We start from the raw sequence: 13,631 nt of genomic DNA on the forward strand, positions 1-13,631 counted from the left end.
CGTTGTGGTGCAATTGTTTCTTCTCCATTCTATTCGCACATCGATTCCCTTCCACAGCACCTCCTCAGATCAAAATGTTCTTCAAGAAACTGCGCTCGCGCTCGAAATCCTCCTCCAAAAGCACCAAGCCGTCCATCGACCGCGTAACCTCGTCCTCGTCGACCACGCACCAGGAAACGATCCGGGAGGTGAAAGTGCCGGCAGTGACGGTCTCGGGTCCTGCGGCGGGGGAAGAGGGCGAGGAGACGAGTGATTATAAGGCGTTTTTGGAGAAAGCGAGATGGGATGCGGAGAGGAAGGAGAAGGAGACAGTGAGGAGTATTATGAAGGCGAGGGAGACGAATTTGAGTCCGTGGGCGGGGAGGATGTGAGGGTGGGAGGGGAGGGATGGTTTGCTGAGAGTGGATTGGGAGAGTTGTAGAGTCTGCCAGCTTGAGGTGCGAGTGCTGGGGTGGCATACGGGAAAGAGGATGCAGGACCAGGTATGTTGTCTCTATACTTCTTGAGGTCCGCACAACTGACATCTCGAAGCATGATCTAGTCCTTGTAGATCGTCTTTCGACCTCGAACATCAATCCCTTCGACCAAGTATCGATGCCATTTTTTTCAATCCCAACACCCACAGGAAGTGTCCGGTCCCAAATCGAAGCACAATAAACAATATAGCGCCCATTGCTTCCACGCAACGGAGGACATCAAACAAAGGAGAACATATTTGAAGGGACGAGTTTGGGATAGCTTTCGACAGAGCTTATAAGCGAACCACGGCTTTTGATACACCGCACTTGTGGCAGCAGGCATGATACCTCATCACTGGATGAGAAATTGCCGTTGGCGTTGTATTGCGTTGCTTTTTTGATTTCTGCCGTCTTTCTGCGTCGATACCTTTGCTATTTCAGCGTGCAGATACCCAATTTGTTCTCCTTTCACTCCATACTCAAATTTCAATCTCAAAAAATTCATTAAAATATCTACACACCTCTTCCCCCCTCAAGAAGCACTCGTCGTCGTCGCTGCACTAGTAGTCGTCAAACTAACCGGCGTCGCCGTCGCCGACGCCGTCGTACTACTCGCCGTACTCGTCTGCTTGACCACGCTCGGCTGCCCCACGATCTGGCCGGCGGCATTAAACACAATATTCACCAAGGCGTTCAAGGGGCTGTAGCTGTACTGTTTCTGCGTCAGGCCGTTGCCGAGACTCGATGTGACGCCCGTGAAGGTCATGTTGTTGAGGTAGTTGCCGACGATGCTGTCGACGGCTTGCCCGGCGGTGTTGGTTACGGATTGCACGATGTTGCCTAGGGAGTCGACGACGAAGTTTAGGAGCGTGCCGCCTTGGGTGATGGAGCCGAGAAGGCCGTCTACTGCGCCGATTACTGTGTCGACCTGTTTTCTGTTAGTTTTCTACTCTTTCCGTCCTTCCATGTTTCTCAATCCCTCAATCTTTCTCCAAAGTAAAGTCATGTCTCGAGAAGAAGAAGAAAAGTACTCACAACACTAGTAACATCATTCAACGCAGTAATCAACAACGGATTCAAATCCAAACTCTCAAACACCCGCTGCACAATATCCACCAGATGCCCCAACCTCACAATGAGCTCCAACTGCGCCTCCACATCACTAATCGTGATATTAATCTTCTGCACCGACACCTGTACGCCGGCATTAATGGTAACCAAGTTAGCGACCTGGGCGTTCAAGTTGATGTCCGCTTGCAGATTGTCGACGTCCAGCTCGATGCGGCCGACGGACAGCTGGGGCACGTTGAGCAGGACGTCTGGCGCGGATGAGTAGTTGCTTGACGCGGTGGGGACCGAGGATGCGGTTGAGTTGCTGGAGGCGGTTGCGGAGGAGGAGGAGGATGAGGTGGGTGCTGGTGTCGAGGGGATGGATGTCGTGGCTACAGAGCTCGTTCCGGAGGGGACGGTGGAGGATGGGGAGACGCTGCTGCTCTGGGAGAGGGTGGTGGTGAAGAGGGTGAGGAGGACGAGCAGGAATGAGTGTAGTGGTGCCATTGTGGTGATGGTTGATGAATGAATGAATGAATGAACGAGTGACTGAGAACTTCTTCTCACTTCAAATCGACCGCGACAGAGGGTGTGGTAGAGAGAAGAGGAGGTGAGTGAGGGAAGGTAGGAAGAAAGAAAAGAAGTTCAAGAACAAACTTGTCCCTCTCCGCAGCAGAAACTTGGTTCGCGACGACGGACGAGAAAATAGCTGACTGGTAAGGTAGCATGCGCGAAAGAAATTAAACTTATTCTCCCCTTCCCCTCTGCGCCATGATCCCGGAGCGTCACTCCACCCCTGATGACGGCAGAGTGTGCAGTGCTGCGGTGCCAACGTTAAAATCCCATGCATGAAAAGGAAGCCAAAGGGAAAACCTCCATGTCCGAATAAGATTTCGCGTCAATGCGCAAGGGCACCGGCAAATGGCGACGCGCGAATCGGGAGCCGCGCCGAAGATGGCCTTTCTCTGGATGGGTGGGGGAAAACCTGTTTTCTCGTTCGAGATTCGAGATGGGAATTTGTGAATAGGGGGAAGTTCCTTGTCGGAGGTTAAATGTTGGTCGGGTAAGTAGGGTTTATGCGTTTGTTTAGCGGGCAGCTCGCTTACCCCGCGGCCAGGGGGGTGATTGGTGGTATGATTCCGGTGGACGCATGACATGGGTGATGAAGGGGGAGAAAGAGGTTTAGTGCTTCGTTTCATGTAACGGTGAGGGGGGAATTGGGAAGTCATAGGAAGTTTCCAAGGTTTTTGGGTATAGGTAGGTAGGAGGGACGGAGATTAATTTTTGGATTTGGGTTCGCTTGCTGTTCTCGTCGTCGCGGGCAAGTAACCTAACTCTCTTGGTTATCATTCTTTCTTTCGTTCACTTGTCCCCTTCCTCGAAAGCTCGTGGTCAGTCTCTCGTTACAACACACACCACTACGGCCCAAGACACGATGTTCTCTATACTCAATTACACGACGCTCTTTCTTACTCTCCTTCCCCTCCTCAGCCTCACGGATGCGCAGTCCTCGATATCGAGCAGCAATTCAACGGGCTACACGGGCTACAACCTCACGCTCTCTTCAGACCCCGAATCCGTTACCTACGACACCGAAGACACGCCCGCCAATGTATCAACCACCTACCCGGCTCCAGACGTGTATCTCAACGCCTCGGTGCACATTGGCGAAATCGACATCTTGGTCGCCAACCTATCTGCGAAAATCAACCTCGACGCCCAGGTCCTGAACCTGCTTACCTTCAACGCGGGCGTGGATCTGAGCATCGACCGCGTATCGCTCACCATCCAGAACGTCACCGCGAAAGTCCTGCTCGAAGCTAGATTAGAAAATCTGGTCTTGATGATTGACGATATTCTCCATTCTCTCGATCTCAACCCCGTGCTTGCTACGCTGGGCCAGGACTTGACGAACATCACCAACACGACGGTCGGGGCGCTCACCGGCGCCACCTCGAGCTTGAAACGCTCTGTACCGTACGATCTCGCGCACAACGTGCTGTTCTCGTCGAACGATTACTCGGGCAATACGCACAAGAACCGGATCTTGGAGCAGAACGGCGATATCGTGGATCAGTACCTGGATAACGACGGGAATATCAGGGCCCAGACGACGGTGGGGACGTATTTGAAGGATATGACGTTCAATGGGGAGAATGTTACGGTGACGCTGGGCGGCAAGCCGGCGCAGAAGTTGGAGTTTGTGTATGAGCCGTTTAATGGGTTGAGTGTGGTGAGTTTTGTGTGGGTAGGGGGTGCGGGGGAGGTGCTTGGGACGCAGGTGTTGAGTGAGAGGTTTGCGGGGGGTGAGAGTACGATTGGTGATTAATGGGGGAGTGAGGAGGATGGGCAGATTAGGGTTGTATAAAGGATTTAATTTTACTTGTTGTAAATCTTGACTTGACTAGTTTGTTCTTGTTTGTGCCTCTGCCTCGATTTGGAGGACTTGAGTGAAGTGAAGGACCCGTTTCGCTTCTCCTTTTGCCCTCGGATACTACAAGCGAGAGTGATATCTGAAACACCTTTACTTAGATGGATCTGCCTGCATTTTACGGGATTCTTGGAAAATCTTGGAATCTGCATCGTGTATTATGCGAGATAGATTGATCCGCATGTCTGGGATATAGAATGCCATCCGGGGCGGGAGAACTATCGGGCCGGTATCCCTCAGCCAAGTTTTATGAACCTGAATACATTGGCAATTTGCAATGTCTTCGAGGATCACTTTCCTTGAAGCTTACTTTTGTGAGATATTTACGTCGGTATCTAAAGATGCAACTTATGCCAACTGATCCTGGAATTTCATCGATTAAAAGCAGGCCGTGGAAGAAAGACATCTCCTTCTGTACGCCAACTGCGAAAAGGTTGCAACTTATCATAGTATCTTCGACACAAATCAATAAATGAACAGAGACTAGGAAAATAAAATTCTAAGCTTTACTTTCAGCGCGAGTCAAACCTCTACTCCTGCACACGAGATATCGGCTCAGTGTCATGGGACAATTCCGATATCTCCCATATTAAAAACTTGCTGAAGGATTGACTTAGCGTCGCATTTGATGAAAACGCCTGTGAAAATGATGCAGAGACGAACGCAGTTTGGGGGGGCGCCAGATATGGGTGGCATTGATGGATCCTCTCACTTGATGAGAAGCGTGATCAGGCGAGGCTCCCCAGGAGAGGATCTAGCACAGATGATGCTTCTTCAGAGCATGCTGAAGTAGAACGAAAGAATTCAGAATTGCAATAATCTAAGGATATCGAGCAAAGCAATTCCAAACGAGAATTTAGGATCAATCGAGCAAGCATTGCTGAATTTCTCTGTCTTGTGGCTCAGAGATGAACACGTGCCAAACTCGGAAGCAGCAACGAAGTGCTGTGGAGTAACTGACAGCACCGATATGACAAGGATAATATCGACCATCTCGCGACTTAATGCATGGTTTCTGATATCACCGAAAATTGTTGAAGGTCGAGAAGAGAAACCGAAGTGGATGAGAGAGATGCCGCTAGCGGCCGCATCGGGATAGATTTTCCGAATCAAGTTAAGGAAATCTTTCATGTCTTATCGCGATATGGAGAAGTTGAGAGCCCATTCACGACAAGCTGTCTCTAGAACCACTGCAGATATCCCACTGCGTTCGCAGATCCCCCAAAGCAGATTCATCGCCTCTTCAGCCTTCACGGCGAGTCCTGGTAAGAAGCTGAAAGGTATAGGCTACGTTTATCATCAACAAACGCCGAAGAACCAAGAATCTTGTTTCTCATCTGCGGACGGCAATCCAACCCAGTTGTTCGTCCTCACAATTCGGCAGAAGAGGCGCAGAGTACCCGAGCCATTCCTTTGGATTGGATACTCCACGGACTTGGCGTAATCCCAACTCCCAAAGCAGCAATGGAGTCCATTGATACCACTGCGGCTCTGGCCGAGGGGTAAGCTTGCTATAGTGGGGTAGGTGAACATCTTCTTAACCCCTCATCAGTGGTTTGTATAAAAGATCTCTTCCTGCAAGCTGTACGAAGGAAGATATCATATCCAGATCTGCATTCTACTTATCAACAGGCACACTCGAGTCAAGCATCTCCCACCTTCGACGACGATAAAGGTATGTCAACAAGCCCTCTTCCTCTCTTTCCCTTCATCTGCCATCATCATCTCTAACATGGGTTCCCTCATCAGCAAAACCAAAGCCAAGTCCCATACTCCCGAGAAAACCATGGCTTCATTAGCATTCACCCACCTCGCTGGTGCTCAAACAGAGTTCAAACCTCCCCTTATCGCGAACGAGAATGCGTATCTCGGTGACGTCGCTACCTCTACCGATGCCACAGCCCCCATCTCGGCAGGTTTCTATAGATTAGAGAAGGGAACTCCGTTGGTGTATGAGTATACGTATCATGAGATGAAGATCATTGTCGATGGGGAGTTTGATATCAGTGATGAGACGGGACAGAAGGTTCATGCGACGAAGGGGGATGTGTTTTATTGTGAGTGAAAGTATACAGGAGAGAGGAGACGTGCTGATGATAGTGTAGTCCCCAAGGGAAGTAAGATTACTTTTACGACGGAGAGCTTTGGGTTAGGGTTCTTTGTTGGGCAGAGAAAGGTATGTTCATCTCAGAACGTGTTGGAATGATACTAACTTGATCTTAGGAGGGAACTGCATAGACTGATGGTGGGAGCGGTAGCGAGGAGTAGTTATAATGAATGCATACCCTTTTCATGATGAAACTTCTTCTCTGTTCCCTACATCGTGTTCATTTTCTCGGTTGTGAGAGGAAAGAAGTCGCCTTTCTATTCTGGTTTCAGTAAGACTGTCGCTGCATCTGCTCAGAAGTTGCCATCCACAAATCCGTACAATATAGTCGCCAGCTATGAAGTAAGCAGCACAAAAAGTGGAATATCCTTGGTCGCATTCGCTCACGAGAAGTGGACTTGACCCCCTGCTTTCCTACTCTATGTCACTGCTGCCAAGTTTCAGCGGCTTCATGTTCAGCGCTCTCTCGGTTTTATTTAACTACGTAATGAACCGAACTCGCTGTGGTCCAAGCTGCTGTTGTCCACCATTTTGTTACGGATAAAGGTGAAGTATGTTTACATCTTGATCATCAGCATTCTGGGGCCTAGAAAGTGAATGTATTGGCATAAGCGAGGTGTATATAATCAAGAGGAGGAAGGGGTGAGGATATACATGAGAAGATTATATGAAAACTAAGAAATAAAGTCTAATATTACTGAGTAGCAAACGAATGCGCGAACCATGCGAGTGAAGAGAAAATAATAAAAAAAAAATAAAAAAAAACAGCAAAAATCTTGTGTCCCTCAGGCGCGAGTCGAACGCGCGACATTCCGGTAAGACTGAACAATTACAGCCGGCTAGAATATCATATGTCAGTACTAAGTAATGACTGAGGGAATCTTTTAAGGCACTTACACGCCATAAACCAACTAGACGACCGAGGGCGTGAGGCTTTTGATTCGTTGGCGGCCTTTTTCTTATTAAAATATATGAAGACTTTATCGGTAAATAGCTTTTGTGGGCTAAAATGGTTAGTTCATGCCCTAGTGGCAATGGTGGGGGACTTCGCGCAAACGGCGTCAAACTCCGCTATCCGCAATTATCCTCAGGTCAAGTGATTGAATGGAATCAATTGCAAGTTTTGTACTGTTAAAGCTCTTTTTATTGCGACGGTTATTGACTTTTGAAGCAATCTATTCATGTTTGTACTTCCGTTAATTGTTATACTTCTATTAATTGTTCTATGCTAGTAACAACGCTTTCCGGCATCAAATGTCTGTCACGGTTCTGGTGATATCATCGGGTATATCACGTGAGATGTTTCATTTAATGTTTGAGCTAGTGCTGAGGATTCAGCTTATCTGGCCTCAGCACTCTTCCACTCTCTTAGTTCTTTGTCTATTATTCACAGATGAGTGGGTACGTCTTGATACCTAGTCCAGAGTGCGTGGCTGTCACAATGTCCCCAAACCGTACAACAAATTCGTGGACATACTTCACAAGCATAGACAATAATCAGCACAAAGAACTTATGTTACAGAACCTACTTAAACCGTTCATCCAAGTCGTTCACTTGCAAAGACTCCAAAGGCCTATACTCTTTAAAGAGGTTTTCCTTCAATTACTTCACGTGACGGCTTAGCTGAATAAAGTCTTTTCCTTGTTTTTTCATACTCGAACCCAGTCCACCAAGACTCACAATCCTATGCATAAGCGAACCACTTCTTTCAATGAAGTCACGTTACCAAGCTGCATCACCAATCGTCGCTTCCACAAAACGAGAGAAAGTCTGTACACAAACTTTTGACACCAATCAATATCAATAACCCCAACAAACAAGATATAAGCAAACGATACATAATCATCAGCTTTACGACAGCCTTGCAAACTCGCTCGATTGACTCGAGCCCCAGTTTCAGCGATATCGCCCCGCATTCCTCGATACAGAGTACTACCTTCACCTCACTATTCCACCATATCATTAACCACTCACCACAATGTCCGAATTTTCTCCCTTCCCTCGCCTCCCTCCAGAGCTCCGAAACAAAATCTGGGGCCATGTGGCAAACCAAGAACCCCGCGCCCTCGACCTCTGGACGGACTTCAAGCGCTGCGAAATCGCCAACACCATCTTCTACACCCAAGCCTACGAATGTGAACTCTCCCACCGTCCACCGCCGCCCATCTTCCGAGTGAACTCGGAGTCTCGGAAAGAAGCCCTGAAACACTATACCTTGGAGTTCGCCACGGGTATGACTCTCCCGAAAGGAATCTCGGTCACGGTCTCGGCTAGGATTTATATCAATTACTCGGTCGATATCCTGCTCCCGAGAGGGTATTGGAATCTCGTTGCGTTCTCGAATTTGGCGTCGCGGGCGGGGGGCCGATTGAAGCACTTGGCTGTGGATGTCAATGGGTCGCTTTGGAAAGACAACTTGCGGGACTATTGCAAGAAGAGATGCTGGGTTTTCTACGAATTGCAGGAGTTGATTCTTTATGACTCGAGCGGGGTCGATATGTTCAAGAGGAGTGATTTCTTGGAGAAGTTCAGGGAGAGGTATCGAGGGGGACCAAAGGATTTGAGCTTCACCGATTGGGTGGAGGATCCGACTGCGCAGATGGTTGGGGTCAAGAATATCTTTGAAAAGATGTTTGATAGGATTGAGGGGAAAGTTGAGGAGGAGGTAGAGAAGCCTAAGGGAGAAGGTAGAGTGCTGACAGAGGCGGACATTCATCCTTCTTACCTGAAAGACTGCGAGCCGACTCACGCAGATGATTTGCAGAGACCAGTAGTGAGGTTGGCTAGACTCGAGGTTACAGAGCCCACGGTTGTTCCTATTTGAGGTTGGATACCTTTGTGTGGCGGTGCATGGTTTACTGGAGTTTGAGATGCATTTCTAGGTGTTGGTTGGATAGCGTTGGATGCTTTTTTAGCATGGAATTATTTAACCACAATGAACTGCGTTGACGTTCATCTCGCATTCTTCGGTGTCTCTGTTCAAGCAACGCTTAATCTCTAAGAAAAGATTAATTGCTTACAAGAAGGCTCGTTGGTTGGTAATAAGGAATCGCCGATCGGCTACAGTTGAAAATTGGGCAAGTTAGAATAGAGAAGCTTGTGAATGATTGTTGATGGTTTGGGGGAGAATCGATCCGACAAGCGACATTGATAAATGAGGACGAGGTATAGTGTATGGTAAATGGCTCAGTAACAAGTGAACAGCAGCTATCTAAGAGGAATCTGCAAAGGTCACGTGTATAGACCTTTGAGCTGATCTTCCAATGCTTCTCTGAGCAGGGAATGCGATGTCGCAAGAATATATCGTGCATTCTTCACTGTCAAAACTCTATTTGAACCTGTAGAAGCTGTCAATGTCGCTATCGTGACAATCTTCATCTCAATGGCTCGAATTTCACGTGGTGGGGCCATTGGTTGAGCCACTTCGACGTCATCCAAGCCCAATCTTTACAAAAAGACACCAACCTTTCCACCCTTTTGCATCTCTGATATTTGCATCACAACTTACATAAAACCTGAAGATATACTCCTCGAAACTCTATCTACACGACCAAACAACATCAATAATGGTTAGTCGATCTCATGCTTGTCTCTCATGCCAGATTGTGGGGCTGATCTGACCCCGCATTCCGCAGGCATCCGAGTCTGATATCAAAGATGCCTTCGAGCGCGGCGACGGCGATAACGACGATGGACTCAGCGTCTCTGAAGCCTCCGAAGCTCTGGAGAAGTTGACGGGAAAATCGGTGGATGAATCTACCATTGAGGCTGCGTGCGATAGCGTCGGCGTCAGTGTCGGCAGTCACGAAATGGATTGTGAGTGTTGGCTTTCTTTTTTTCCTGTTGGATGACAACAGGTGATGCTCACAGAGTTGCAGTGGATGAATTTACGTCTGTCGTGAGACATTTGGAGGAGAAGGGAGAGTTGTGAGATATGCTTTGCGGATATGTATGGTCAATTCTTCATGTATGGTGGTGGCAGATATGTACGGTCACTATTGAAGCTCGAACCAATATGATCTTAAGTGATTCTTGACTAGTAATCTCGGGTTAGCTTTTCTTTTATTGCACCTGCTGTTTTCTCCCATTGTATGATCCTAGCTAAGCTGCAAGGTCACCTTGTAACATCCCGAGTGCGGTACCACTCACGTGAAAGTAAGACGGAAGTTTGCGAGCCCGGTCAAACTTATGCTGAGACACTTTCTTTGATATTTTCACTCCCTTCTTCATTTTAACTAGTCAATTCTGCGCCGCTTTATTCCCACTTCGTGTCTTCCTGTCCTATCGCATGCATTCCGGCAGAAAAGGAGGTTTCTTCCGCCTCTATGCGCTTTTCCCCACACTCCAACCTCGGATAGAGAAAGATAAGCTTTGCCAAGGGTACCAAGCTTTTTCTATCCGCTACGCCACATTGTAGATCAATTGCCGTCCGCATCAAGTCAATTTGGAGTGGTTTTATCCAATTCGAGAGTACAGCTTCATTAACCATAAGCACTTGCGAATGAACAGGTCAGACGGCGGAACCGATCTGTAGTACCTCGGCGCAATTAGATGTTGGATCCTAATTCGTCCAGATAAGAAAGATCTGTCATGATACGATGGTTCTTCGTATCTCCATGTCGGATGTTCACCCTACGGCAATCATGCTTTGAGGTGAGACAAGGGGCAAAAGGCGTACGGCACCACCGTCATACCAGATATGGCAGCTCGACTTCCTGTGCCGCACTACCACACACCTTCCTTGCATGGAAACCTGCAAGCTCTCTTCATATACGAGACATTTCCCCGTCTCAAATGTCGACATCAATATATCGCATTTCCAGAGTCCTCCCATCATTGCTAGTTGTGTTCGGCGATTTTGAGTACACAAAACTTGAGCAATTATGTCTCTTGCAGCTCTCGCCTTGGATGGCGGTGATCCACGTCTCCATGTTGAAGGAGAGCCAGAGAAGGGGCTCGAGACCCCAGAAAAGGATGGCCACGATCTCGTCGAGGGCAATCGTACTGCGGCCTTAGTCAGACCAGTCACTCGGCCTCTCTACGACAACACGATCAGCTTCGAGGAGTTCGTTTACTATGCCGAAAAGACTCGCGCAGAGGAAGAGGCGCATGTCGCTGACATCAAGGGCACGCAAGGTTGGCTGGAGATGATCTTTCCCAGCAAGTCTGGAATGGGAGCAGGAAATGTCACAGCCGACGAGAAGCATGGCGCGAAACTCGCTCATGATATGACTTTGGCGGATCCAAGGGCCCGACTGCAAATCAGCGACGATGAATGGACGAATGCAAGCAGGGCTTTGCGAACTGCCACGAAGAGTGCTATCTTCTATCTGATTACAACGGATATTCTTGGTCCTTTTGGTCTTCCATATGCATTTGCTGGTATGGGATGGGGGTGAGTGCATTTGTCATTGCTTTTCTGAACTGTCCATCATTTACTAACACTATTATTTCACAGTCCCGGAGTTGCTCTCTTTACCGTTTTCGCTGGACTGGCAATATACTCAGGTTATTTACTGTGGACCATATTCATGGGAATGGATTCCTATGAGTATCCCATCAAGAGTTACGGAGACATGGGACAGCGACTATATGGGCCGTGGCTGCGCTTTATATTCAACGTTCTTCAAGCCTTACAATTGGTCTTCAACGTTGGTCTCATCGTAGTCTCTAATGGCGAGGCACTCTCTCAAGCAGCCAAATTCAAGCTCTGCTTTGCCGTTTGCTGTCTCGTCTGGTGTTTAGCGGGCTTTATCCTAGGCCAGGTTCGTACGCTGCAAAAGTTTGGTTGGCTAGCAAATGCAGCAGTGTGGCTGAACGTTATCTGCATGATTATCACCATGGGCGCCGCTGCACACACTGCTCCCAATTACTTGGGTGCATCACAATCGATCGGTGCTGCTCTCAACAATGGGACATCGGTCACAGCCGTGAATGGGGTATATCCCGCAGTCCAACACTCCAATGGACTTCCACCATCTCCTACCTTTGCAGGATCTGTCAATGCTGCTATGCAAGCCGTCTTTTCATATGGAGGTGCTATGATCTTCCCTGAGTTCATGTCTGAGATGAGATACCCGAGAGATTTTTTGAAGGGCATGTGGGCTGCTCAAAGCTTCATTTACCTTGTATATATGTTTTACGGTCTCTTTATGTACGGATATCAAGGTAAGCCCCACGCAACAGTCTTTGCAGAGGCAACGCAAAATACAGTTCGCTAACTCTAAATAGGCCAGTATGTTATCAACCCCAGCTTCTTGGGTATCGGGCCATATAATTTCCAAACTGCTGGAAATGTATTTGCCATGATCTCATCCGCCATTGCCGCTGCTCTCTACGGCAACATCGGCATCAAAGGTAAATTTCTCATCCTCCACCATCTCAAATCTCGGCTAATAAACCGTGCCCAGTTATCTACAACAACATATTCGTCGAGTGGTTCCACGCCCCAGGTCTCACCACCAAAGCCGGCAAGATCATCTGGACAGGTATGATCCCAGTCTACTGGTCCATCGCCTTCGCCATCGGTGCGGGTATTCCCGCATTCGCCGGTCTCTCCGGCATCGTATCCGCCATCTGCATCCTGCAATTCACATTCACCTTCCCGCCCTTCCTTAGCATCGCCTACAACATGAAGCGAAACGCCATGCTCCCCGAAGAAGGCTTTGATCCGGCCACTGGCCCTTACGCAAGGAAGGATAAGGGCCCGAAGAGGTGGATCAGAGGCTTCTTTGGGAAGTTCTGGTGGATGAATATCTTTAATTTCTTTTATACGGGGGGTGCGCTCACGTTGGCGGCGCTGGGGGCGTATGCGGGGATTGAGATTGTGAAACAAGCGTTTGCTAGTGGGGCGTCGAATTCGTTTGTTTGTAAGAGTCCGTTGCAGTAGGTGGGGTGAGGTTCAATGTGGTTTGGGGAGTTGGAAGAGGAGATGTTGTGGCAATACCCGGTGTGGTGGGATGTAGGTGGGTGAGCTTATACTAGGATGTGTAGCCATATTTGAATATGTGTAGTCATACTTGAACGTAGATGTGGTCATTCGACATCAAAAGTAGGTGCAGATGTCATGTATTGGTATTAAAATGCTACATCAGAGTAAAGAGTGTAAATGTTTGCTAAACCAATGGAAAGATACCGTATTAATTGTTTTCTAAGATATAATTCTGGAATAAGGAATACGATTATATAAGATATAGGGCTGTCAGTTAATTAGATGTCTTTTATCAGATGGCGAGGAGGGGAAAATCGGTTATAAAATACTATTTCAAAACGCAATCAAGGCGGTATTGAAAGTCAAGATTAGAAAAAGAGGGGTAGAAGTTACCCCGCGCTTCGAACTTTAGGGTAGAAGCACGAAATATTTCGTTGATAATTCCTCTGTTTGAGGCTGGTTATTGTAATTTTGACTTCCTAGATACGTGAAGCTGTGTTCAGAGAAATTACTCCTTTGTGGTTGATGTTGGCAGTCCTGGTGGTCAACCAAAACTTGGTGGGGGCATCGCTTGCTTTGCAGTGCGACAGATTTCATTTGTGTCCTTTCTGTTCTTTCTTCTCAATCGAGGATGGGAAAGGAGAATTTTGTCC

The 13,631-nt window shown here is 48.0% G+C and overlaps 7 protein-coding genes and 1 non-coding gene across 8 annotated transcripts; 5 read left to right on the top strand and 3 right to left on the bottom strand.

Annotated features, from left to right (window-relative positions):
- Positions 1 to 74: 74 nt before the first annotated feature.
- On the top strand, positions 75 to 657 carry LY89DRAFT_742074 (uncharacterized protein; the record flags this gene model as incomplete). Its single annotated transcript, XM_018220788.1, has 3 exons — positions 75 to 367; positions 422 to 482; positions 532 to 657. 3 exons carry the CDS (start codon positions 75 to 77, stop codon positions 655 to 657), a joined length of 480 nt encoding a protein of 159 aa, XP_018062590.1.
- Positions 601 to 1,395, bottom strand: LY89DRAFT_691126 (uncharacterized protein; the record flags this gene model as incomplete). Its single annotated transcript, XM_018216237.1, has 1 exon — positions 601 to 1,395. A coding segment is annotated over one exon (405 nt), but the record flags the coding sequence as incomplete, so codon positions are not given.
- A 759-nt stretch (positions 1,396 to 2,154) lies between these two features.
- LY89DRAFT_338429 (uncharacterized protein) lies at positions 2,155 to 2,840 on the bottom strand. Its single transcript, XM_018206842.1, has one exon. It carries the CDS (start codon positions 2,735 to 2,737, stop codon positions 2,294 to 2,296), a length of 444 nt encoding a protein of 147 aa, XP_018062592.1. The 5' UTR covers positions 2,738 to 2,840; the 3' UTR covers positions 2,155 to 2,293.
- Positions 2,803 to 4,153, top strand: LY89DRAFT_338423 (uncharacterized protein). Its single transcript, XM_018206841.1, has one exon. It carries the CDS (start codon positions 2,944 to 2,946, stop codon positions 3,835 to 3,837), a length of 894 nt encoding a protein of 297 aa, XP_018062593.1. The 5' UTR covers positions 2,803 to 2,943; the 3' UTR covers positions 3,838 to 4,153.
- Positions 4,154 to 5,671: 1,518 nt separating this feature from the next.
- On the top strand, positions 5,672 to 6,177 carry LY89DRAFT_701957 (uncharacterized protein; the record flags this gene model as incomplete). Its single annotated transcript, XM_018217225.1, has 3 exons — positions 5,672 to 5,996; positions 6,045 to 6,115; positions 6,163 to 6,177. The coding sequence occupies 3 exons, from the start codon at positions 5,672 to 5,674 to the stop codon at positions 6,175 to 6,177; spliced, it is 411 nt and encodes a 136-aa protein (XP_018062594.1).
- A 650-nt stretch (positions 6,178 to 6,827) lies between these two features.
- LY89DRAFT_t82 lies at positions 6,828 to 6,972 on the bottom strand. The gene has a single exon. It is a non-coding gene; the product is annotated as a tRNA-Gly (tRNA).
- A 722-nt stretch (positions 6,973 to 7,694) lies between these two features.
- Positions 7,695 to 9,326, top strand: LY89DRAFT_691133 (uncharacterized protein). Its single transcript, XM_018216238.1, has one exon. The coding sequence runs from the start codon at positions 8,026 to 8,028 to the stop codon at positions 8,869 to 8,871; it is 846 nt and encodes a 281-aa protein (XP_018062595.1). The 5' UTR covers positions 7,695 to 8,025; the 3' UTR covers positions 8,872 to 9,326.
- Positions 9,327 to 10,813: 1,487 nt separating this feature from the next.
- Positions 10,814 to 13,150, top strand: LY89DRAFT_630063 (putative amino acid transporter). The gene is made up of 4 exons (XM_018211229.1): positions 10,814 to 11,442; positions 11,506 to 12,215; positions 12,279 to 12,404; positions 12,458 to 13,150. Exons 1-4 carry the CDS (start codon positions 10,931 to 10,933, stop codon positions 12,934 to 12,936), a joined length of 1,827 nt encoding a protein of 608 aa, XP_018062596.1. The 5' UTR covers positions 10,814 to 10,930; the 3' UTR covers positions 12,937 to 13,150.
- The last annotated feature ends 481 nt before the right edge of the window (positions 13,151 to 13,631 follow it).

Source organism: Mollisia scopiformis, assembly GCF_001500285.1.
Source record: "Mollisia scopiformis unplaced genomic scaffold LY89scaffold_33, whole genome shotgun sequence".
In the NCBI taxonomy this organism is placed as follows: Eukaryota; Fungi; Ascomycota; class Leotiomycetes; order Helotiales; family Mollisiaceae; genus Mollisia; species Mollisia scopiformis.

Excerpts from the sequence above, each read along its gene's own strand:
- LY89DRAFT_338429 (XM_018206842.1), bottom strand. The coding sequence starts at position 2,737 with ATGACTTCCCAATTCCCCCCTCACCGTTACATGAAACGAAGCACTAAA.
- LY89DRAFT_338423 (XM_018206841.1), top strand. The coding sequence starts at position 2,944 with ATGTTCTCTATACTCAATTACACGACGCTCTTTCTTACTCTCCTTCCC.
- LY89DRAFT_691133 (XM_018216238.1), top strand. The coding sequence starts at position 8,026 with ATGTCCGAATTTTCTCCCTTCCCTCGCCTCCCTCCAGAGCTCCGAAAC.
- LY89DRAFT_630063 (XM_018211229.1), top strand. The coding sequence starts at position 10,931 with ATGTCTCTTGCAGCTCTCGCCTTGGATGGCGGTGATCCACGTCTCCAT. Across the intron at positions 12,216-12,278 it reads CTTTATGTACGGATATCAAG|GCCAGTATGTTATCAACCCC; the intron begins GTAAGCCCCACG and ends AACTCTAAATAG. Across the intron at positions 12,405-12,457 it reads CGGCAACATCGGCATCAAAG|TTATCTACAACAACATATTC; the intron begins GTAAATTTCTCA and ends AACCGTGCCCAG.